At 44.8% G+C, this 25335-nt stretch overlaps 1 protein-coding gene across 1 annotated transcript in view; it reads right to left on the minus strand.

The window, feature by feature from the left end:
- pgbd5 (piggyBac transposable element derived 5) overlaps positions 1–25335 on the minus strand; it is a gene marked incomplete at both ends in the record, with an annotated part of 53350 nt that overhangs the window by 18730 nt on the left and 9285 nt on the right. Inside the window, 3 exon segments of the mRNA XM_084321767.1 lie at positions 2454–2634; positions 5704–5838; positions 15126–15556. Of these exon segments, the coding sequence (XP_084177893.1) occupies positions 2454–2634; positions 5704–5838; positions 15126–15556 (747 nt within the window).

Genomic DNA, 25335 nt, shown 5'->3' on the forward strand with positions numbered 1-25335 from the left:
TACGAGGCGTCAATCATGAATTTGCAAATCGACTAAATGTATTTGTCGATTACGTCGACGAGGTCGACAGCCCTAGTGTAAATACATACATACTGTACTAGTACATACTACGTAATACATACACCTACAGTAGCTGACGCACATGGGCACACCAGAGATCAACACGACACACCTAGCTGACGCACATGGGCACACCAGAGATCAACACGCCACACCTAGCTGAGGCTGCGAGGCACATGGGCACACCAGAGAACAACACGTTCACACCTAGCTGACGCACATGGGCACACCAGAGAACAACACGTTCACACCTAGCTGACGCACATGGGCACACCAGAGAACAACACGTTCACACCTAGCTGACGCACATGGGCACACCAGAGAACAACACGCCACACCTAGCTGAGGCTGCGAGGCACATGGGCACACCAGAGAACAACACGTTCACACCTAGCTGACGCACATGGGCACACCAGAGAACAACACGTTCACACCTAGCTGACGCACATGGGCACACCAGAGAACAACACGCCACACACCTAGCTGACGCACATGGGCACACCAGAGAACAACACGCCACAAGCTGACGCACATGGGCACACCAGAGAACAACACGCCACACCTAGCTGACGCACATGGGCACACCAGAGAACAACACAACACACACCTAGCTGACACACATGGGCACACCAGAGAACAACACACCACAAGCTGACGCACATGGGCACACCAGAGAACAACACGCACACCTAGCTGACGCACATGGGCACACCAGAGAACAACACGCCTAGCTGACGCACATGGGCACACCAGAGAACAACACAACACACACCTAGCTGACACACATGGGCACACCAGAGAACAACACACCACACACCTAGCTGACACACATGGGCACACCAGAGAACAACACACCACACACCTAGCTGACGCACATGGGCACACCAGAGAACAACATGCCACACCTAGCTGACGCACATGGGCACACCAGAGAACAACACGCCACACACCTAGCTGACGCACATGGGCACACCAGAGAACAACACACCACAAGCTGACGCACATGGGCACACCAGAGAACAACACACCACAAGCTGACGCACATGGGCACACCAGAGAACAACACGTTCACACCTAGCTGACGCACATGGGCACACCAGAGAACAACACACACACACCTAGCTGACACACATGGGCACACCAGAGAACAACACACCACACCTAGCTGACACACATGGGCACACCAGAGAACAACACACCACACCTAGCTGACGCACATGGGCACACCAGAGAACAACACGCCACAAGCTGACGCACATGGGCACACCAGAGAACAACACACACACCTAGCTGACGCACATGGGCACACCAGAGAACAACACGACACACCTAGCTGACGCACATGGGCACACCAGAGAACAACATGCCACACCTAGCTGACGCACATGGGCACACCAGAGAACAACACACCTAGCTGACGCACATGGGCACACCAGAGAACAACACGCACACCTAGCTGACGCACATGGGCACACCAGAAAACAACACGCCACACACCTAGCTGACGCACATGGGCACACCAGAGAACAACACAACACACACCTAGCTGACGCACATGGGCACACCAGAGAACAACACGCCACACCTAGCTGACGCACATGGGCACACCAGAGAACAACACACCACAAGCTGACGCACATGGGCACACCAGAGAACAACACACCACAAGCTGACGCACATGGGCACACCAGAGAACAACACACCACAAGCTGACGCACATGGGCACACCAGAGATCAACACGACACACCACAAGCTGACGCACATGGGCACACCAGAGAACAACACGCACACATAGCTGACGCACATGGGCACACCAGAGAACAACACGCCACACCTAGCTGACGCACATGGGCACACCAGAGAACAACACGCCACACGCCACTGTTGGACCCTTGGGCGGAGGAGGACGTTCTTGACCGATGCAGAGCGTCTCCGTCTGTAAATTCAAGGTGAACTGCTATAGACTGTCTTTGTTAATTAGCCTGGAGATGTTACCATCACACACCGTCATTAAAACTACAGGAAGGGAAGGCGGAGGATGAGAGAGGAAGAGACGAGGACAGAGATTACAAGCTGAACAAAGAACAGAGGAGGAGGATTAGTAGGATAATGCTATCTATCTAACATTACTCCTCCATCCATCCAGCCATTAATCCATCTGTCCATCTATCCATCCATCCATCCATCCATCCATCCATCCATCCATCTGTTCATCCATTCATCTACCACCAACCAACCTACCCATACATCCATCCACCTACTCAACCCACTCCCTCATCTATCCATCCATCCATCCATCCATCCATCCATCCATCCATCCATCCATCCATCCATCCATCCATCCATCCATCCATCCATCCATCCATCCATCCATCCATCCATCCATGAGTACCTTGTTTGCTGAATTCGGTGAAGAGGTTGAGACTGGTGATGGAGGGTCCGGTGAAGATGACGGTATTCTTCCCAGAGATGTTCTGGCACAGCTGCTTGGCCACCAGGCTGTGGAGCTGAGGCTTGTTCTTCAGTGTGGAGAGACCGTCTGTACCCTGACCGTCCTTCAGATGGACTGAGATCTGAGAGAGGGAATTAGAACATGAGAGAGAGAGAGAGAGAGAGAGAGAGAGAGAGGAGCAAGGAAGGAAGAGCAAGAAAGGAAGGAAGGAAGGAAGAAAGAGAGAGGGAAGAGCAAGAAAGGAAGGAAGAAAGAGAGAGAGGGAAGAGCAAGAATGAATGAATGAATGAATGAAAACTTTATTTAACAGATTGCAGAATGGGTACAATACAGTACGGCTCAATACATACAATTGTTAAGGGGATGCAGACCTGAGAAAGACGTTTGTCTTGTTTCCATCAGGGTCCCCCATTTTCAATTCATATAGGAAAGGAAGGAAGAAAGAGATGGAAGAGCAAGAAAGGAAGGAAGAAAGAGAGGGAAGAGCAAGGAAGAAAGAGAGAGAGAGAGAGAGGGAAGAGCAAGAAAGGAAGGAAGAAAGAGAGAGAGAGGGAAGAGCAAGAAGGGAAGGAAGAAAGAGAGAGAGAGGGAAGAGCAAGGAAGGAAGAGAGAGAGAGAGAGAGAGAGAGAGAGAGAGAGAGAGAGAGAGAGAGAGAGAGAGAGAGAGAGAGAGAGAGAGAGAGAGAGAGAGAGTGAGAGAGGGAAGGAAGAGAGAGAAGAGCAAGAAAGGAAGGAAGAAAGAGAGAGAGGGAAGAGCAAGAAAGGAAGGAAGAAAGAGAGAGAGGGAAGAGCAAGAAAGGAAGGAAGAAAGAGAGAGAGGGAAGAGCAAGAAAGGAAGGAAGAAAGAGAGGGAAGAGCAAGAAAGGAAGGAAGAAAGAGAGGGAAGAGCAAGGAAGAAAGAGAGAGAGAGAGAGAGGGAAGAGCAAGAAAGGAAGGAAGAAAGAGGGAGAGAAGGAAGAGCAAGAAAGGAAGGAAGAAAGAGAGAGAGAGAAGAGCAAGAAAGGAAGGAAGAAAGAGAAAGAGAGAGAGAGAGAGGAAGAGCAAGAAAGGAAGGAAGAAAGAGAGAGAGGGAAGAGCAAGAAAGGAAGGAAGAAAGAGAGAGAGAAAAAGAGAGGATGGAAAGAAAGAATGAGAGAGCAAGAAAGAAAGAGAGCAAGAAAGAGATAGAGAGAAAACATTCAGGTGTAGTTGTGCATTTGCACATGCTCGCTGCACCATAAGAATAGAGGGTAGAGTGGACAATTTTGAGTATATGTAGGAGGATACAATAGTAATAACTACTACTGTACATTAATATACACTGAGAGAGAGGGAAAAAGAGAGAGGGGGGGGAGAGAGAGAGAGAGAGTGTTGAGATAAGAGACTCTGTATGGGATTGTTAGTAACTGTCCAACTGTACATATGACTGTTTACACTAGTAACTGTTTATCTGTGTAGACAATTGTCTCCATCAGTGGTTGCTTTGGTGCATGTATATCTGTCCCCACTGGAGGGCGCTCTGGGCGTAGCCACTCAGGTATTCTACCTTAGAGGGACTATAAAAGAGGTGGTGCCCGCACCTATCGCTCTCTTCTCCAAAGTCTCTCAAAGAGAGAAGAGTGTTGTACAACTACTGCGTATGTGTGAATAAAAGAAGCCAAGCCAGTTCAGGCACAATAGAGAATCCATGCCTCGAGACCACATTATTGACGCACGAAGCGAGTTCTGTTAACAGAGAGAGAGAGAGAGAGAGAGAGAGAGAGAGAGAGAGAAAGAGAGAGAGAGAGAGAGAGAGAGAGAGAGAGAGAGAGAGAGAGAGAGAGAGAGAGAGAGAGAGAGAGAGAGACAGGGTGTGTGTGGAGGTGTAGTACACATTATATCCAGCTGGTCTAGCGTGATCAACAGAGACAGACAGTCTGAGGTCATATCTCATATATTCCATTCTTATATGACAAAATTACAATAAGAGCATCAGATCAGAACAAGAGAAGTATAATTATACACAACAACATGGTATATTGTTCACAAGCTCAATGGGCATTAGTCTGATTAGCCACCATCCAGCCAAAGCATGCAGCTATTACACTAAGTGGCCAGTCGTGGGCGGGTGCGGTGGTTGTGCATGTGTGTGTGTGTCTGTGTATGTGTGTGTGTGTGTGTGTGTGTGTGTGTGTGTGTGTGTGTGTGTGTGTGTGTGTGTGTGTGTGTGTGTGTGTGTGTGTGTGGTATTGTCTAATGGAATCCCATTGATTCACCCCATTAGCTCTTGTTTTATTTATTTATTTACACACTTCCTTGGCACAATTCATTTAACTAGAGTGTGGAGACAGTCCCAACCAATACCAGCCGACTAGTAAACACTAAATGCGTGTACTAATGAGTATTTGTTATGGCTAGTATCGTGTGTTTGGGCTACTTCAGTTGTGTCTGTGTCTTAATGTCTACATTAGAACTGCACAATACCAACAAAAGAATACGTTGTATGGAGAGAAAAAAAAATATTGTGAACAATAAGTACGCACTTAAAAATCATTCTGGGGCGAACATTTTATTCTCTGACTAGTACTACACTATTGGCCAGGGAATCTGCACTGCCTAAAGACACCTTGAGGCAATCTCACACACATCCCCCTCTGATCTTGTTTTTCTCCCCTCTCTCTCTCTCTCTCTCTCTCTCTCTCTCTCTCTCTCTCTCTCTCTCTCTCTCTCTCTCTCTCTCTCTCTCTCTCTCACTCTCACTCTCTCTCACTCTCTCTCTCTCTCCCCCGCTCTCTCCCCCTCTCCCTCTCCCTGTATTGGGCTATGTTTGAGACGAGGGGGTGTGTTATATAAGGGTCGAGTGAAAGTTGTTAGTAAGCAGACAGAGTAGCTCAGAGTAGACATGAAGACAAAGAGATTGTTCCTGGCTGACAGGAACCCCCAAAAGAACCTGGAAGAAAACAATGGATTCCCCTTTGGTTTGATGATAGATGTTTGTTGGTCTGTTTGAAACGGGTTTGAAATGGTCACACATTTCCATATCTACCTCCATGTGGGAAAACAGTATTGCAGATTAGCAAAGAAGGTCCTCGTCTAGGCTATGTACTGCCTATCTGTGAAGATTACAAGATGCCACGAGATTCATGGTGCTATACGCACGGTTGCGCCCCAACAACCGCTGCAGAGAGAACACCCGAGACACAACGTGGCAGAGCCGTGATCTGGCCTTTACCTGGCAGATGAATCCTGTTGAGGTGCACTGTCGGACCCAGAGGCTGAACTTCCTCTTCTTCCTCTTCCTCAGCTCTCGCTCCGTGCAGGTGGTGATGAACACCGGGTCCTCGTCAATCAGAGGCTCGTGGAGAACCTGCAACACACACACACACACATACAGTGTTACTGTGTGTGTGTGATGCTCTGTGCATCCCTAATGTCCTTAAAATGTATATATATGTAATATATATAATTTAATAGGTAGCTGTGGTCTGTACTGTTGGCGGGGAGAAGGTTAGGGTGTCGATACAGATCCTGAAATTTTGGACCCGCAAAACCTTTTTAAACAATAAATGAATTAATCAATCATTCTTTAAGCTGTATTGGAGGTAGAATTGTTGTTATTGGATTTTGTTATCACCAAGGTTTCTCATGAGTAAATCTGGCTTTCAAAACAGCCAGTGCCTCCCTAACCACTGACCTCACTGCACATGTGTATCTTTGGCGGTAAGCGGGATTAGGGCTGCACGATTCTTGCTAAAATGTGAATCACGATTTTTCTCCCTAAGAATTGAGATCACGATTCTCTCTCACGATTCTATCTTACGGTTCTCTCTCATGATTTTCTTTTTTTTATTAAACTTAAAAGTCTCTTGTAACATACAAAATAACTCAAGTCTCTTTTCCTCTCTTGTCAGTCAGCTCAGGGCGTCATTTGACAAGTGCGCATCATTTGACAAGCGCTCTGTCAAATGGCCACTCGGTTCTGACCTTTGTCCCGACTCTAGCGTCAGAATGTTATGAAGTGGATGGCCATTTTGGATAATAAGCTGTTTTTACCGGTAGGCCTACACACATTACAAAAACATTTCTACAAAACACATTTTCCGTGGGATTTTTATAAACTTTGGACTGTATGACTATAAGACTTCAAGCTATGGAACCGTTGTGTTGTCCAGCTCCTACCTCTCATCTGGAACCCAAAAACAGGAATCTGGCCAAAAGTAAGAAAATATATTGAATGTTGAATTAATAGCGTGTTTTTCTTTACATCGTGTAAGTGTGATTGATATCGCAACTGGGATTGTTCCAAAGCAAATAAGTCAATGCGTGAATGCAGCGTGACGTGAATGCATAGGGGAATAGGAGAGAGTGTTTTAATGCAACTGATCTCGATTTCTTTTATTTACGATTAATCGTGCAGCCCTAGCGGGGTTACATCGCTTTTTCACCGCACTAAGAAATTATCTGTACCGTCACGGCCCCCACACACACACACGCACGCACGCACGCATGCCACGCACGCACGCACGCATGCCACGCACCGCACGCATGCCACGCACCGCACGCATGCCACGCACCGCACGCCATTCTCTCTCTCTAGCCCAATCTGACTGGAATATTCTATTCATTATTCACAGCTATGGCTATGCCAGGTCAGACCCTCACGAATGTTCATATAGTGTTGCAGATAGTAGTCTAATGGGATATTGTGTGCTATTGCTAGCTGACTCACTATTAAACCTCTTTGACTGTGCTGTGCATTACAGAAATAATACAATGTATCGTTTTCAATGGAGCTTAGGAAATATCACATTTTGTTATTGTGGTTTTTCACGCATTGTTTAGACACACACAAATGCAAACGTGTACACAAGGCAGGCGGGCAGGCAGACACGTACACAGGTACACACACATACCTTGACCCATCAGATTGCTGTGGCTCCCACCTGGTCTGACACATTTCCCCATCATTTCCAAGAACTGCTTTCAGCAGAACAAATATTTGCATTTCAAATGACCTCTGCCTCTCATGTCCTGTCCTCTCCTCTGCTTCTCCTCTCCTTCTCCTCTGCCTCTGCCTCTCCTGTCATGTCCTCTCCTCTCCTCTGCTTCTCCTCTCCTCTCCTTCTCCTCTGCCTCGCCTGTCATGTCCTATCCTCTCCTCTCCTGTCCTCTCCTTCTCCTCTCCTCTGCTTCTCCTCTCCTCTCCTCTCCTCTCCTCTCCTCTCCTCTCCTCTCCTCTCCTCTCCTCTCCTCTCCTCTCCTCTCCTCTCCTCTCCTCTCCTCTCCTTCTCTTCTCCTTCTCCTCTCCTCTCCTCTCCTCTCCTCTCCTCTCCTCTCCTCTCCTCTCCTCTGCCTCTCCTCTCCTCTCCTCTCCTCTCCTTCTCCTTCTCCTCTCCTCTTCTCGCCTCTCCTCTCATGTTTCAAGTTCAAGTTTTCAAGTTTGTTTATTATTTGTCACAACAAAATACAGAATACTTTATGATGAAATGCTTGTTTCTGTATGAGCCCCTGAGAGTGTGCTACATACAGTAAAAAAAAGTAAGTAAAAAATTAAGAAGTAAGTAAAAGAATGTTCAGTCAATATACAATACAGAGTAAAATGAGTAACAGTGAGGTACAATGCAGCAATGAGATGAGGTACAAAACTTAGGGTAGGGTGCAAATGAGGTATGAATGTAGTGCAGATCTCTTTAATAATAGATATATATAAAGTGTGTTAAAGTGTCTAAAGTGAGTAAAGTGAGTGGTAAGTGTAATGTTCCGTGTTTTGTCACTCTTAGTGTCGAATAAGGAATGATAGAATCGGGCAACGACTTTATAGTTTACCGTTTATTCTCACGTCCCGGGCAGCAATGACAACACATTAAGAAGTGCCTGCATATCAAAGACTGGAATACGTAACACGTCATCACGTACGCATCATTGCTGTGCTGTGGTAGGCTATAGGCTACACACAGATATCCCTAGGATATTACAGTAAGGTGAGTGTTTGTTTAAAGTTTAAAGTGAGTGTGTACATGTTAATTCATTCATTCATTTTATTTTGTTTCGTACATGGGGGTACAGTTAATCTTTGCACAATATCACCAACATCTTTTATTTTAATTTTTTTTAACATGATACACCCATGGTCGAAAAGGAGCAGGATGAAGAAAACGTATGTTTCCTGCCCCCTTCCAAACTTCATATTTATTTTAACATAATGGTCAGCTCAAGTGCACCTTACAGCTTCATACCATATAATAATAATCATTACCATAACTATGATAACAATAATAATAATAATAATAATGATAATATGACCATGAATAATAACAATAATAATGGTAATAATAATAACAATAATAATAATAATAATAATATTGCTATAGCTACCAATAAACAAACAAAAAAAACTGCATCATGAACCAATTATTAGATAAGAAGATACAAGATACCAATTTCCTCTCTGTGCGCAAGCTTAGCTTAGCACAAATTAATGGAAGCGGATACGCACCACTAACCTACAGTAGTAGTAGGGTGACCATATTTTGATTTCCAAAAAAGAGGACATGCTTAAAGTATGCCTCCTCTGTATGGATAGAAAATTATTATTTATATAATTTTATATAACACAATAATATCTCTCTATAACAAAAGACACACCAAACCAAAGTTACTCAACAATCAACACAAAGGTACAGTATCTCTGGCAAATCTCAATGGCACAGAATAACTTAAAAATCAACCTGTAACAAAATAATAGCTCTCTTTTCAAGTCTTACTGGACAACAATAAATAACAAAAAAATTAGGGCTGTCAGTTTATCACGTTAATTAGATTAATTAATTACACAGCAAATTATCGCGTTATGAAAATTATCTCAAAATTAATTACATTTTTTTTTTATTATTATATCTTTTTTTATCTCATTCATTCCATAATAATGTAGAATACACATTTACAGACTTTTTTTTAATATGGTCCATTTGCATGTTCTTGGTATCTGATTCTAGGGACATCTATGGATCTCAGGGAATGTATTCCCAGTGTCAGAAATACTGTGGGCTAGACCCACAAAGAATGAATTGCACGGTGCAAGTTGCACCCTTACTTACAATTCATTATGAATTGAAAATGGGGGACCCTGATGTAAACAAGACGAAAGTCTTTCTCTGGTCTCTTGTCTTCATGGAGACATGACTTACAGCATGAAGACAAGCTTCCTCCCAGTCCTCTACAGAGATGCTGTAAGTCTTGTCTCCACAATTGTGTGTATTGAGCCGTACTGTATTGTACCCATTCTGCAATCTGTTAATAAAGTTTTCAATCAATCAATCAATCAATCTGGACAGTGATTGATTGAATGAAAATTTTATTTTGAGTAAATTATAATGAACCAAATGAGAATATCAATAAAAAGATTTTTATCTTTGACTGTGAATAACACCATGCTCAAATTGACCAGACCTGAAAAATCTAAGCAAATTAATAGATGGAAGATGATTAAACAGAAGGTTTTGTAGATACAGTACTGAATTCTGCCATCCGGACACATGCAATTTGAAATATGATTATAGAATATAGAATATCAGGCATAAAATGGTTATGCGATTAAAATGCGATTATTAGATTAATTAATTACAAATCCTGTAATTAATTGCCGTTTGGATTCCGATTGGACGATTGTTTAATATATTTTGTGAAACGACAGAAGTTGTAGAGGCAAAATATAATATCTCAAAATGTACCTATCCAGCCAAAAATCACCATTTGCCCCTGTGGTGTCTCGACTGGAGCCAATTATTTTTCAAATGTCATAAAATAGTTCAAACCTGAACAGACATTTTGTAACACCTTGTCTCTCTGAAACAATTGATTGACAGATCATTAGTTATGCCTTCTGTTCTGACAACCGAAAAGGGAAACAGATGAATATGAATGTTCAAACCAATATCTCTTGAAGGTGGAGTACCAGAGAAGCAGTAGCGCTGTATTGACCTATCTCAAGCCCCGCCCTCTTTTCTTGATCCTCCAATCACATCAGTTGCTTTCCTCAGGCAGTTGTGATTGGAAGATCAAGAAAAGAGTGTGGGGTTTGAGGTCAATTGCATACAATGCGTGCAGTAAAAAGTGGAATTTCTACAACAGCTTTTTCTGTACATGGACGGTGGTGCCGACCAACAGGGTAATATGTGAGAGTGCTGTGGGGGCGGCCTGCTACTAGCACACTTGCTACTTGAGGACGGAGAGAGATGGAGAGAGATGGAGAGAGATGGAGACCTTTATGTCTGCCCATGGATTCCAGCTACATTAGCTAGATAAGCCTGGTGGGACTTTGACACATTTACGCACACGTGTAGTGTCAAGGGTGCCACGCTGACGTGCAAATAGGCTGGCAGGCGAACAGACTGTCTGAGGCTAAGGGGCTCTAACTTAATCAGCTCCTGTCCCACTTAAACACACAGACACAACCATACGCAGGCAGACAGCTTCCTGGTACCAGGGGAATGCCAGAACAATTCCATCCCTCCCTCCTTCCTTCCATTCCCCCCTCCTTACCACCATCCATCCATCCTTCTTTCCTTTCTCCCACCCTCCCTTTCTTCATCCTTCCTTTCCCTTCTCTCTCTCCCTAACCCCTACTTCCTTTCTCCCTCGATCCTTCCCCTCTCTCTCCCTAACCCCTCCTTTCTCTCTCCCTCCCTTCATCCTTCCTCTCTCCCTCCTGCCCTTCACCCTGCCCCTCTCCTTCCCTAACCCTCCTTCCTCTCCCTCCCTTCATCCTTCCTCTCTCCCTCCTTCCCTTCACCCTGCCCCTCTCCTTCCCTAACCCTCCATCCTTCCTCCCTCCCTGTATCCTCCCTCTCTCCCTCCCTTTATCCTTCCTCTCCCTCCCTTTATCCTCCCTCTCTCCCTCCCTTCATCCTTCCCCTCTCCCTCCCTAACCCCTCCTCCCCCTCTCCATTCCCTCATCACCCCTCCCTCTCCACTGCTCAGAGGCTCTTATCTATGGATCTTACATCTGGCACCAGAGCCTATAGCTATCTGAGACCACCCTCATCCTGTGCCTTATTATGACACCAGGGTGGGCTGTACATACGCGTGTAGTGATATTAGAGTATACTTTACTGTCCAGTTGCAGAACTTTTTTAATTCGTGATCTATATCTTATTCTTTACAATAATACTGTATATTGTATTGTATTCTTCTTATTTTTATATTTTATTCCTATTATCCTGCCTGTACCTGTACCCTCTCCTCCTGTTGCTGCTTTACTGACCTAGATTACGCACGCACGCACACACACACACACACGCACACACGCACACGCACACGCACACGCACACACACACACACACACACACACACACACACACACACACACACACACACACACACACGACGAGCAGGAACAGGAGCAGCGTCTTCCCCTCAGCCGGCATCTCACTGAACTCTGCACCACCTCCAAACTTGTCTACTGCCTTACACTGTACTCAGAACTACCTACCTCAAACTACTGCTAGCACTTTACTGTTACTTTGCTCTCTGGTTAGATGCCAATGTAACAGGTTAATATTAGATTAGATTAGATTAGATTAGATTGTACTTTATTGTCATTATATTAGCATACAATGAGGTCTAGTTATGAATTTCACCAAAACACCCCTGTTTCATTGTTTTGTTTGAATCTCCTACCTGTGTGCTCTGGGGTTTGGTGTGTCTGAACCCACCCACCGTGACAACGTCATTACGTGCGGCTCGGGCACAGTATTTTCGGATGCCTATGATGTGAAACCAAGCAACTGCACACCAAACCTAATGATTGTGCATCTGATGTGTGCAAACCTAATGAAGATGCATCCTTGTCCACCGGGAAGTCTCTTGATTTCTCCTTTCCTATTCCTATTCTAACATTAGCCGTCTGCCTCCAGTATAAGTTGGCAATTATTCTTCGGTCAGAAACTGGTATTTCGAATTCTTCCATTGTTCTCATCAATGTTGTATGTTCAACTCTGTCGAAGGCCTTCGTGAAATCGATGAAGCAAATATACAGCTTCTTCTGTTGGTCTATCGCCAATGATTCTGAGTTGGCAGATTGCATCTCTTGTTCCTTTTCCTTTGCGGAAACCCATTTGGCTATCCGAGAGCTGATGTTCAATTATGGATTCTATTCTGTTCTTGATGATTTTCAGGAGTACTTTTGATGAATGAGATATCAAACTGATAGTGCTGTAATTGTTGCATTCTGTGGCTCTTCCGGTCATTGGGATCGGAATGAACATTGATTTTAGGAAATCATTTGGAATATTTCCTGAGTTGTAGATGTAGACTTGCATTCCAAAAAAAATTCATAGGTTTATTATTCTTATTCAATTCATCAACAGAAGGAATGTTGTCATAAAGTGCATTAATCATTGTGATAAAGTTGTGTAGAATAGATTACAGCAAGATCTCTGTGATACAAATGACAAATCATGGGTAGTTTTGCCAACTTACTCAGACGGAGGAATTAAGTCTCTGGTGGGCTTGAACTAATACACTTAGTTGTACTAAAAGAGTTAGCTGTACTTCCTGATGTTGCTATACCAGAAAATGGCTTGCTCCTTTTGGCAATTATCTATAGAGCTTAGCTATAGCTTCTCCTCTTCCAACAGGTTTCTGTATTTTTCTGTGTGTTTTGACTAAAAGTTCTGACTCTTTACCGCTAATCTCAATGAAAAAATATTTAGAAGTCCATGACTTGATAAACAACATTTTCTGTATCAACCTTTGGCTTTTAGCACTAGTTTTGTTACATTACCTAACGTTAATATCACACACACGCACACACACACACACACACACACACACACACACACACACACACACACACACACACACACACACACACACACACACACACACACACACACACACACACACACACACACACACACACACACACACACACACACACACACACACACACACACACACACACACACACACACACACACACACACACAATAAAAGCCAATTTAGATCCTTTCATTTTAGCTTTATATGTCAAATTGTGTGGTTTGCCTTAGACCTCCAGTCACAACCAACATGCATGTGAAAATAACGCTCAGGTATGGGTTAAACTAAAGGCTAAGGAAGGATGTGTAGTGGAAAAATAGTGGACTATGAGCCTGCTTTCCCAAAGTCATATTAGGCCTGAAATTATCTTCTGCCCATCCTTTTACACAGTGAAACAAAGACGCTTCTAACGTGGTTCTGACATACCAGCCCTGGGGGAGACTGTGACAACAAGGTCATCAGTTAAAATCCCCGGGAAATCTAAGTGGGGGAAGTGAACGAGTAACAAACACAGCTTGAGCATGGCACTTAACCCCTAACTTCTCTATGAGTGTATAGCAGGGTGTTGCTGAAAAGGAGGTGCTCAGCAAAACCATCTCAGTATAAAACCTTCCTGTATGAATAAAACCCTCCTGTATGAATAAACCCTTCCTGTATGACTAAAATCTTCCTGTATGAATAAAACCTTCCTGTATGACTAAAACCTTCCTGTATGAATAAAACCTTCCTTTTTTTTATCCACTTTTTCTCCTCTTTTTCTATTTTTCTCCCATCCCAATTTAGCCGTGCCAATTCTCCCCTCCCCTGTCTTGAACGTTGCTCACATGTGCCCCCCACTGGCCGGTTGTACGGAGGATAGAAGCCCATCACATGTCCCCTCCGATACATGTGTAGGCAGCCAGTCACATCTTTTCACCTGCCAGCTCGGACTCTCATTTGGCGAGGAGTAACGTCACGTGTAGGAGGCTCACACTGCCCCCGCCATTTTCCTGTCTCTGCTGTGCAGGCGCCCCAACCGACCTGTAGGAGTCGCTGTTTACAACGTCCAGATTACCACCCATCGACTTCCCAACCGCTAACTCTGCCAATTGAGTTAGTATGACGGCCGGCCCAAGCCGGAGGCAGCGCCGACAGCCGGATTCGATACCGGTGTCTCGTGCGTTGGTGACGAGCGCAATGTCCGCTGCGCCACCCAGCCGCCTTGAATAAAGCCTTCCTGTATGAATAAAACCTTCCTGTATGAATAAAGCCTTCCTGTATGAATAAAACCTTCCTGTATGAATAAAGCCTTCCTGTATGAATAAAACCTTCCTGCATGAATAAAACCTTCTTGTATGAATAAAACCTTCCTGTATGAATAAAACCTTCCTGTATGAATAAAACCTTCCCTGTATACATAAAACCTTCCTGCATGAATAAAACCTTCCTGCATGAATACAACCTTCCTGTATAAATAAAACCTTCCTGCATGAATAAAACCTTCCTGCATGAATAAAACCTTCCTGCATGAATAAAACCTTCCTGTATGAATAAAACCTTCCTGTATGAATTAAACCTTCCTGTATAAATAAAACCTTCCTGTATAAATAAAACCTTCCTGTATAAATAAAACCTTCCTGTATAAATAAAACCTTCCTGTGTAAATAAAACCTTCCTGTATAAATAAAACCTTCCTGCATGAATAAAACGGCCCTATGTAAATAAAACTTTCCTGTATGACTCAAACCTTCCTGTATGAATAAAACCTTCCTGTATGAATAAAGCCTTCATGTATAAACAAAACCTTCCCTGTAGAAATAAAGTAATAAATAAAATGCTTTTTCTTTTTCATACCTGTGTCTGTGAAGGTCTGAAGGTGCAGCCGAACGACTGCTGCAGGGAGTCCAGGAAGGGCTGGATCTTGTACAGGCCCTGGTTGCTGCCCTGTGACGGCCGGAAGGCCACAATGTGGAAGTACTTGAGGATCTTCTCAAAGCGCGTCTGGCTCATCTTCAAGGCGATGCTGCGGTTGCTGAAGAAGCCCGAGCTCCAGATGCTGAGGACCGACTCGCAGCGGTGGACACTCGTGGACGTGACGAAGCCCAGGAAGGCTTTCATCTCCTGGGTCGTGACGGGGCGCCAGCCCTCGTCGGAGCCGAAGCGCTCCTGGAACTTCTTGGCGTACATGTTGGTCTGAGTCACCATGTTCTGGATGCAGTTGTCTGGGACAAAAAGCTGGAAGAAGTCCAATGCCGTGGAGCTGGCTGGCATCTTCTGGGCTGGACCTGCATGGTTGAATGGAGGGAGGGAGGGGAAAAGAGAGCTAAATTAGGCATAGGAGAGAGTTGGAAGGAGTGCTCAATTTGGATTTATTGCTCAGATCCAATTCTTTTGTTTGGCTGTTTACAGAGAGAGAGAGAGAGAGAGAGAGAGAGAGAGAGAGAGAGAGAGAGAGAGAGAGAGAGAGAGAGAGAGAGAGAGAGAGAGAGAGAGAGAGAGAGAGAGAGAGAGAGAGAGAGAGAGAGAGAGAGAGAGAGAGAGAGAGACAGACAGACAGACAGACAGACAGACAGACAGACAGACAGACAGACAGACAGACAGACAGACAGACAGACAGACAGACAGACAGACAGACAGACAGACAGACAGACAGACAGACAGAGAGACACTGACATGGGAACAGCTCTGATGCACAACCCATCAAATCATTATTTTTTTTACATTGACACAAGGCCCTCAATTTGCCTGCAGATTAAATCATTCAGAAAATCGGCCGAAGTAATGTCAAAGCTGAATGATTTAGTCTGCAGATAAAGCGGGGGACTTGTAAAGAAGGCAAAGAATTATGATTTGATGACTTGTACGTCAGAGCTGGTCCCATGTCAGTATCTCTCTCTCCCTCCCTCCCTCCCTCTTTCTCTTTGTGACACTGTGAGTCAGGATGTATTGTTCTTGAATTCTCAAGGTCTTTCTTGAGGTCTCAAGGCCAAGCTGCGTGTTGCATAGAAATAAACTTCTATTCCCATAAGGATGATATGGCAATGTCAATAGAGGACATTCAAGGACACAGACACACACACACACACACACACCTCAACTTGTATCACTCATGGCTGAGATCTCTCAGTAACTTGTCCAGCCACAGCATCTAACTGTGCATGTGACACAAGCCTAGGGCAGCAGTTCAAACGTTTATGCAATGTGACAGCAACCATACTGTCATCCCAGCCACAAAATGGCATCTCTGCTTTGGGGGGGGGGGGGGGGGGGGGTAGTATTGCTGTAGTATTGTGGCAAGCACTGATAACGCATCACTGGTTCTTTCATGATTTGAGGTGTTACAAAGAACAGCCCAATGTCTAATGAGAGTTTCCTATTGGTACTACCCATAATAGCAAATACAACAGACAAGGCACGTGTTAATTGTAAGCATTTTAGGCCTTCTTTGACATTTGTTCACGTTGATATTTTAATTTAATTCAAAATTGCTTAATTTAAGCCTATACATTAGCTTAAAAACGGAATAAAGATTTGATTCCATTTGATTGTTTTTCTAATATGTTTTGTTTGTCTGAAAATATTCCATCAACAGCCAGGATGTCCAGACGGTCTGGTGAAGCGCTTTGGGTTTATATTCTGTGATTCTGGAAGGCAATTAGAACAACTTCAGGCTCAATTAAACATCACTATCTCATTAACTCTGAACAACACAGAACACAGGTCTCTCTCTCCCTCTCTCTCTCCTCCTTCTCCCTCTCCCCCTCTCTCCAATCAGTGTTTTATTGTCAGTGCATGAAACAGGTGAGAGAGATGAGAAAGAGAGAGTTGAAAGAGTGAGAGAGATACGAGAGAGAGAGATAAGAGAGAGATAAAGATAGAAAGAACAAAATACAGAGAAAAGTAGAACCCAGACTGAACAGGCTTGTGGCCAGCACAGCAGAAATATCCTTGGCACCAGCTAACAGTCCTCTCATTTGCATTCCATTAGGCTTGAGGCTCACTGTAAAATCCAGTGTGACTTCCGTGGAGGAAAGGACTTCCAAAAAATAAATATATATATATATCTGCTTCACGGCATGAAGAGCCCAAAAATATAAACGGCAGGACCGTCAAGTAATTTGAATCTTATCTCCTACTGAGCAAGACCTCCTCCTCCCCGGTTATTCTACTCCCAGCGGTTCACTCCAGACCAGGGAGCTCTACCCTCTGACTATTAATGGACTGAAATAGATTCATGGATTTCCATAATTCTACTGTCAGGCTAGTGAGGCTACTGATGTTATCTCCGTGTTGAGGAGCTTCAAAGTATTACATTCATACATTAACCATGAAGCCCCGCCTGTCTAATATGTATTCTACATATTCTAACGAGCATGTATGCAAGTCTGTTGATAGCAGTTCTATTGTTCAATTGTTGTTCTATTGGGAGACAAACAGACAGAGCTTATTTGTTATTATATGAATGATTTAGTAGTTATATAAATAACTATATTAACATGTTTAATTAAAAGGAAAATGTACACAGTAAAGTGTTTAGTCAATGAATTGTGAATAGGCAATTATTGTGTATTTCGAACACAGGGTCAGGTTAGTTTAGAACAAGAAACAGAATAACAGTATATTGGAATTCACTTCCTGTGTTTAATCGCCCTTTTATCAGACAGATAAACATCTGATGAAGATGTACTTATTTGAAGTGACTGCATAGAGAATGAGGGAGACAATGAGAGAGACAGGATGTCCTGGAGTAAATTTCTATTTCTGAATGTTTAATATGGAAGCTTATACTGAAAAGGACTGAACGAGAAAATGATGAAAGTGTGTGCGTGTGTGTGTGTGTGTGTGTGTGTGTGTGTGTGTGTGTGTGTGTGTGTGTGTGTGTGTGTGTGTGTGTGTGCGTGCGTGTGTTCTGATGATAAATTCAAGTAATGCTGACAGAAACAAATGATAATTAGATTCAAATTCAAATTAGAGATTCAATAGAGATAAATATATATAGAGAGACGTATTTGGCAGAATACAGCAGTTTTCTGTAGTTTTCTGAGCACACCAGTGAAAGCCTATCAGTGTCGCCCAGTGAAATGAATAAATCACTCTTTAAATCCCCCGGGCCAAAACATCGTGATAAGATGGTTATATAATCGGTGGTGTGGATATTATGCTTTATCCCCATAGCGGTCCATCACCATCCCCTCACACTACAAGACTCATAAGATAAGGACAAAATCCCTTGTAAACCCTGACTGACACTAAACCAAGCATTCAATGTCAACGAGGGTTGGGCCGGTGGATGATGGCGCCGTCGTCCATCAGTGATGGCTGACAGCCATCGACCACTGAGCGCAGCATTGTGACTTTCCTTTTTAATTCACTGGTATATTCTGTTATCACTATGACAAGTATTTAAAATATCTTCATAATCAGATGATCTGCTTAGTGAGGTAACCTTTACGGTAAAGGGAGGACCAGGTGACAGTGACATGCACAGGACTTTAGAGGGACAGGTGCTCTAAGGCTGAAATTGATTGATTGATTTTATTGATGGATTAAAAACACACAACAAAGATCCAAAGGATAACATGAGAAAGAGTAAAACCCTTATTTCCGTCATGGTCCCAGGGCTGTTAGGCCACAACAAAAACACGACAATAACACAAAACACATACATTTAAAACATTAGAAGACTAACCTATCGCTAAAATTGTATACCCCACAATAACTAAAAACTGATTGGAAACCCATTCAAACTATAGGGGGCTATTCCTCTATTCTGTCCATGAGCCACTTCCTGACGCTTTTCTTGAAGCTGTGGAGGCTCGATCTCTGCTTGATGGGGATAGGCAGCTTGTTCCAATCCTGGGCTCCAGAGAAAGTAAGGGAGCACTGGCCCAGTTTGGATCGGAAAGAAGCAGGCTTCAGGTTTGCTATGCTTGCTCTAGTTCTGTGGTTGTGGGATTCGTTGACCGGGGTGAAGTAGTTCTGGAGGTATCTAGGGGACCTTTGGTTTATAATATTAGCTCCTGAAAGTGACTCCTCCCTATGTGGGTGCGAGGGCCAAGACCCATTACCACCCTTACCAGCTTATTTTGGGAAACCTGAAGCTTCTTTTTTATGGTCACTGTCAGGCCCTCGAACCACGACACGCTACCATAGTCAAAGTGGCAGAGTACTAGGCTATTTGCTAGTAGCCTGAGGCTACTGTATCTCTGCCAAGGAGGTTGGCTTTCCTAGCTAGGTACCTGGTGTGGGCGTTGACTTTGCCCAGTACTTGGGAGGCCATAGCCTCCCCATCTAGGCTCCCGTCTATCATACAGCCTAGATACTTCGCTTTTTTTTTGCTGTTTTAGGGTTACAGCTCCTAACTGGATGTTAAACTCCCGTGCTTTCCTGAGCTTGGGCTTGGAGCCTAATAGTACTGCCTCTGTCTTACCTAGGTGAAGAGAAAGCCTGTTGTCCGAAAGCCAACTGCTGACCCCTGCAAGTTCTTCACCTAGCATCTGTTCTAGTGTGTTCTGATCCTTGTGTGAGACTAGCAGGGCTGAGTCGTCTGCAAATAAAAACAAGTTACATGAGCATGCTGCTGACATGTCATTTATGTATAGTAAAAAAAGGAGAGGTCCTAGCACGCTTCCTTGTGGGACCCCACATACAATGGGCTTGGCCTCTGACATAGTGCCACTGACCTCAACCCGCTGCACCCTATCAGAAAGGTAGGAAGAGAACCATCAGACCACTGTCTCAGACATACCCAAGGCCTTAAGCTTGGAGAGCAGTAGGTCATGGTTCACTGTGTCGAAAGCCTTCTGTAGGTCTAGAAGAACTAGCCCACACAGCTTACCTGAATCTATCTCCCTCCTGATACTGTCTGTAAGATAAAGAAGACATGTTTCAGTAGAGTAGGACTTCCTAAAGCCGGATTGGAGGTCGTACAGGAGGTCATGGCTGCTTGCATATTCCTGGACTTGTTCATGGACTATCTTCTCTAGGACTTTGGATAACACACTTAAAATTGAGACTGGTCTATAATTGCTGGGGTCAGATTTGCTCCCCTTTTTATATATAGGGATGACTTTGGCATTCTTGAAGTCGGTGGGTACCTTGCCTAGGTCCAGGGAGAGGTTAATAATAATATTATTATTATTATTATGGGTTACTGATGGGGCTATAACTCCGGCTGCATCCCTCAGAAACCTGGCACTGATGCCATCTACACCTGTGGCCTTCTTGATTTTGAGCTCACCCAGCATCGCAGCCACTTTGACTACTGACACCTTGCTTAAGGAGAACGAGTTTGCCTTAACCCCTCGTTGGCTATAGTAGTTGGAAACAAAGTCATCACCAAACTGCTCTGTCTTGGGAGGTAGGTTAAAGACAAGCTTACCTGCTACCGATGTAAAGAAGTTATTAAAGATTGTGGCTACATTCTTTTTATCAAACTCCATTCCCTTGTCTGTGGACAGGCCTATGTTGGACTCAGTAATCCTTTGGTTGGCATCGCCCCCACAGCCTAGCTGCTTGAGGGTTTTCCACAGTTTAGTTGGGTCATTGCTGCTCTCCTTGATGGTTTCTGCAAAGTATTCTCTCTTAGCTATCCTGATCTTTTCCTGAGTCTGGTTCCTGCGTTTTTTGAAGTGATCAAAATCTGCCTGATCGTGAGAACGGTTAAAGGGCACTATACCTTTGTGTGTTATAACTGAGCGAGCGAAGCGTGCAAGTCCAATTTTTGGGGGCCCTTTTCGGGTGGGGGGGCCCCCTTTTTATGCTTTTTGGGAGGTTTTGGTGATCAAATATTGAATATTGAACTATAATAATCAGTGCAGGAGCTCACTTATCCTTGAAATACACTTTTAACACTGACGTAAAAGGCCCATACATTTCCATAAATGTTCAGGGGGGAGGGAATAAGTGCTTACCCTACAGACCCCAAGAAGTGCTGTATATTCTGTATAGTTTAATATAAATGCATTTTTTATTCCAATCCCGATTTGTATTTGAGATTCCCAAATCCCATCGGACTTGGCTTCTTCGTGTCACTCAGTGAGTTTAATACCAGCATTCAACTGTATGCGCCACAGCGGTTTATTTTTTTTATTTTTTTGATCTTTTTCCCCCTCCTTTTTCCTCTGATTTTCTCCAATCCCAATGTTAATCGTTATGCCAATTCCCAATCCCCTTCCTGGTCGCTGCGCACTTACCCCCCACAGTCGGTCTGGGAGAGTGGAGGCTATCACGTGCTTCCTCCGACACACGTCTAGCCAATCAACCGCTTCTCTTCACCTGGCAGCGCGGACACTGAGAGGGTGTAACGTGTGGAAGGATCACACTACCCCCCTTAGATACTATCCGCGCTGAGCAGGCGCCCCGACCGAACTGTAGGAGTTGCTGTTTACAACGACCCAGACCCACCCCGCCAGCTTTCCCACCCTCTAATACAGCCAATTGTATTAGTGTGAACGGCCAGCCAAGCTGGTGACTTCTATTTTTACTTCTATTTTTACATGCTATACTATTTTATTTTATACTTATCTTTTGTCTAGCACAGTCTCTGGAGCGTAACAGAAAGAAGCATTTTGTATAAAAGTATTCTGTACTTCTGTATGACAACTATTAAAGAAACTTGAAACTTGAAACTTGACAACGCCGGAGCTGTGAGCTGGATTCGAACAGGCGAATCCAGCGGCTCAGGCGTTTGGTGACGAATAAAGCAATGTCGATTTTGTTCTTAATTAATCGTATTTCTTTCTTGCAAAATAATCAAAAAGAACCGATAAGAGTATCGATAAAGTACCAAACCGCTAAGCAGTATCGATAAGAGTAGTAGTATCGATAAAATCCTAACGATACCCATCCCTAATACTATGTAGTATAAATATATATGTGTGCATGTACAAAATGGTAAATGGTGCATTTATACAGTATAGCGTTTTTATCCAAAGCGCTTTACAATTTGTTCCTCACATTTTAGGAAGGTCGCCGGTTCGATGCCCCAGACTGGCAGAAGGACTCTAGGTGGGGAAGTGAATGAATAAACGCTCTCCCGTCCCTCGATACCAACCGATGAAGTGCCCTTGAGCAAGGCACTCAACCCCGGCTCCAGTGGAGTTGCTCAGTGGCGAACAGTGTCAGACTGTGGTTGTACTGGGCAGCTCCCAGGTGTGAATGTATGTGTAACTGTGTGAATGTGGAGCAGGACGTTGCTGAAAAAGAACATCCGTGCTCAGAGAACCTACCCTGGTAAATAAAGGTTAAGTTGTACGTTATTGTCCCCATGGGGAAAGCATTACTCCACATTTGACCCACCCACACCACACACAGGAGCAGTGGGCAGCAGCAGACAGGCACCCGAGGACCAGCTCCAGCTGTGATGCCAGTACCTTGGTCCAGGGCAAACAATGTGTACCTGAATGTCTTCTGGTGCGGGAGGAACTTGAGTACCCAGAGGAAACACATGGAAACATGGGGAGAACATGCAAAACTCCACACAAACCCTCTTCCTCTCTTGCTGAGACAACAGCGCTAACCACTATATGAAGAGGACTAACAAGCCAACTCCAAAAGCCCTCCAGGGGGTTGGGCGAGGGGCTAACATCCCCACCCTGTAAAACACTATATTGTTACAGAAACGCCAACAAGAGAAAAACAAGACATCAACACCTTGGCCCAGGGAAGAGAAGGGTCTTCGATAAGAAGGTCTATGACACCATGTGGTGAAAGCCAGAAGTCTCTGGAAGCCACACGGCCGATCACCCTTCTTTCGTCCAGGGCTGCCCATATCGGTACGTGGAACGTGAGAACCATGTATGAGATGGGTAAGACATTTCAAGTAGCAGCAGTGATGAGGAACTATAATCTCACGCTGCTCGGAATAAGTGAGACAAGATGGACACAGTCCGGACAGAAACGACTGGCCTCAGGAGAGTTACTGCTGTACTCCGGACACGAAGAGGACAATGCCTCCCACACCCAAGGAGTAGCACTGATGCTATCTAAAACAGCACAGACGGCGCTCATAGGATGGGAAGCCCATGGTCCAAGGATCATCACCGCATCCTTTCGAACCAAGAAGAAGAGGATCAATATGAACATCATACAGTGCTACGCTCCTACCAATGACAGCGAGGAAGCAGACAAAGACCAGTTCTACAACAGACTGCAGTCCATTATAGAAAAGCACCCAGAGAGAGACATCACAATCCTGATGGGAGACCTTAATGCCAAGATCGGAAGTGACAACAGGGGGTACGAAGATATAATGGGAAGACACGGATTGGGGGCCATGAATGAAAATGGGGAGAGGCTGGCGGACCTGTGCGCTATGAACAACTTGGTCATTGGCGGCAGTGTTTTTCCCCATAAGAACATCCACAAGGCCACTTGGGTATCGCCAGACCACATAACCGAGAACCAGATTGACCATGTCTGTATCAGCAAGAAATTCAGGAGGTCCATGCAGGATATAAGAGTAAAGAGAGGAGCAGATGTGGCTTCAGACCACCACCTTGTCGTAGCCAGCCTGAAGCTGAAGCTGAGAAAGAACTGGATGTCGGCACATACAACACGACACAGGTACAACACAGCTTCCTTGAGAGACGCCAGTAAGCTGGAAGAGTTCAGAGTAACACTCAGCAACAAGTTCCAAGTTTTACAGGAGCTGTTGGAAGAGGACGAGTGCACCCTGGAGAACAGTTGGAAGGAGATAAAAGAGGCAGTAACGTCTACCTGCCAGGAAGTTCTTGGCCCCAAGAAGCACCAGCACAAGGAGTGGATCTCAGGGGACAGTCTGCGAAAGATCCAAGAGAGGAGGGAGAAGAAGGCGGCAGTGAACAACAGCCGGACAAGAGCAGAGAAGGCCAAGGCACAAGAAAGGTATGCAGAAGGAAACAAGCTAGTAAAGAAGAGCATCAGAGCAGACAAGCGAAGGTATATGGATGACCTGGCAACAGAGGCAGAGCAAGCAGCAAGAGAGGGGAATATGAGAGAACTGTACAACATCACCAAGAAGCTGGCAGGAAAGTACAGCAAACCAGAACGACCTGTGAAGGACAAAGAGGGAAGACCGATAACAACGGGAGAGGAGCAACAAAAGAACAGATGGATGGAGTATTTTGAAGAACTTCTAAACCGGCCAGCACCACAGAACCCACCAGACATCGCACAGGCTGACACAGACCTACCCATAGCCTGCAACGCACCAACCAGGGAAGAAATTAGGAAGGCTATCAAGCAGCTGAGGAACGGAAAGGCTGCAGGACCAGACAACATCCCTGCGGAGGCACTGAAGTCAGATATAGAAACCACGGTGAAGATGCTCCACCCACTCTTCATGAAGATATGGGAGGAAGAAGACGTGCCAGGAGATTGGAAAGAGGGCTATCTCATCAAGATCCCAAAGAAAGGCGACCTTAGCAATTGCGCAAATTACAGAGGGATCACACTGCTATCAGTGCCAGGGAAAGTTTTTAACAGAGTAATCTTGAACAGGATGAAGGACCTCATCGATGGACAACTCCGCGATGAGCAAGCTGGTTTCCGCAAGGACCGATCCTGCACAGACCAAATTGCAGTGCTGCGCATCATCGTGGAGCAGTCGATAGAGTGGAACTCGCCCCTGTACATAAATTTTGTGGACTATGAGAAAGCCTTTGACAGCCTAGACAGAGAGACCCTCTGGAAGCTTCTCCGACATTACGGGGTGCCGACCAAGATTGTTTCCATCATCAGGAACTCCTATGAGGGACTGACATGCAAGGTGGTCCACGGAGGGCAGCTCACAGAGGCATTCCAAATGAAGACCGGGGTCAGACAAGGTTGTCTGCTCTCGCCCTTCCTCTTCCTGCTGGCCATTGACTGGATAATGAAGACCTCCACAGCACAGAGAAGGTACGGGATTCAGTGGACACCTTGGACGCAACTTGACGACTTGGACTATGCTGACGATTTGGCACTACTGTCGCACACCCAACAACAGATGCAGGAGAAGACCAACAACGTGGCATCCACTTCCGCGCAAGTGGGACTCAACATCCACAAAGGCAAGACTAAGATCCTCAAGACCAATGCAGCA

This window comes from Notolepis coatsorum (assembly GCF_963971535.1).
Source record: "Notolepis coatsorum genome assembly, chromosome: 9".
NCBI classification, from domain to species: Eukaryota; Metazoa; Chordata; class Actinopteri; order Aulopiformes; family Paralepididae; genus Notolepis; species Notolepis coatsorum.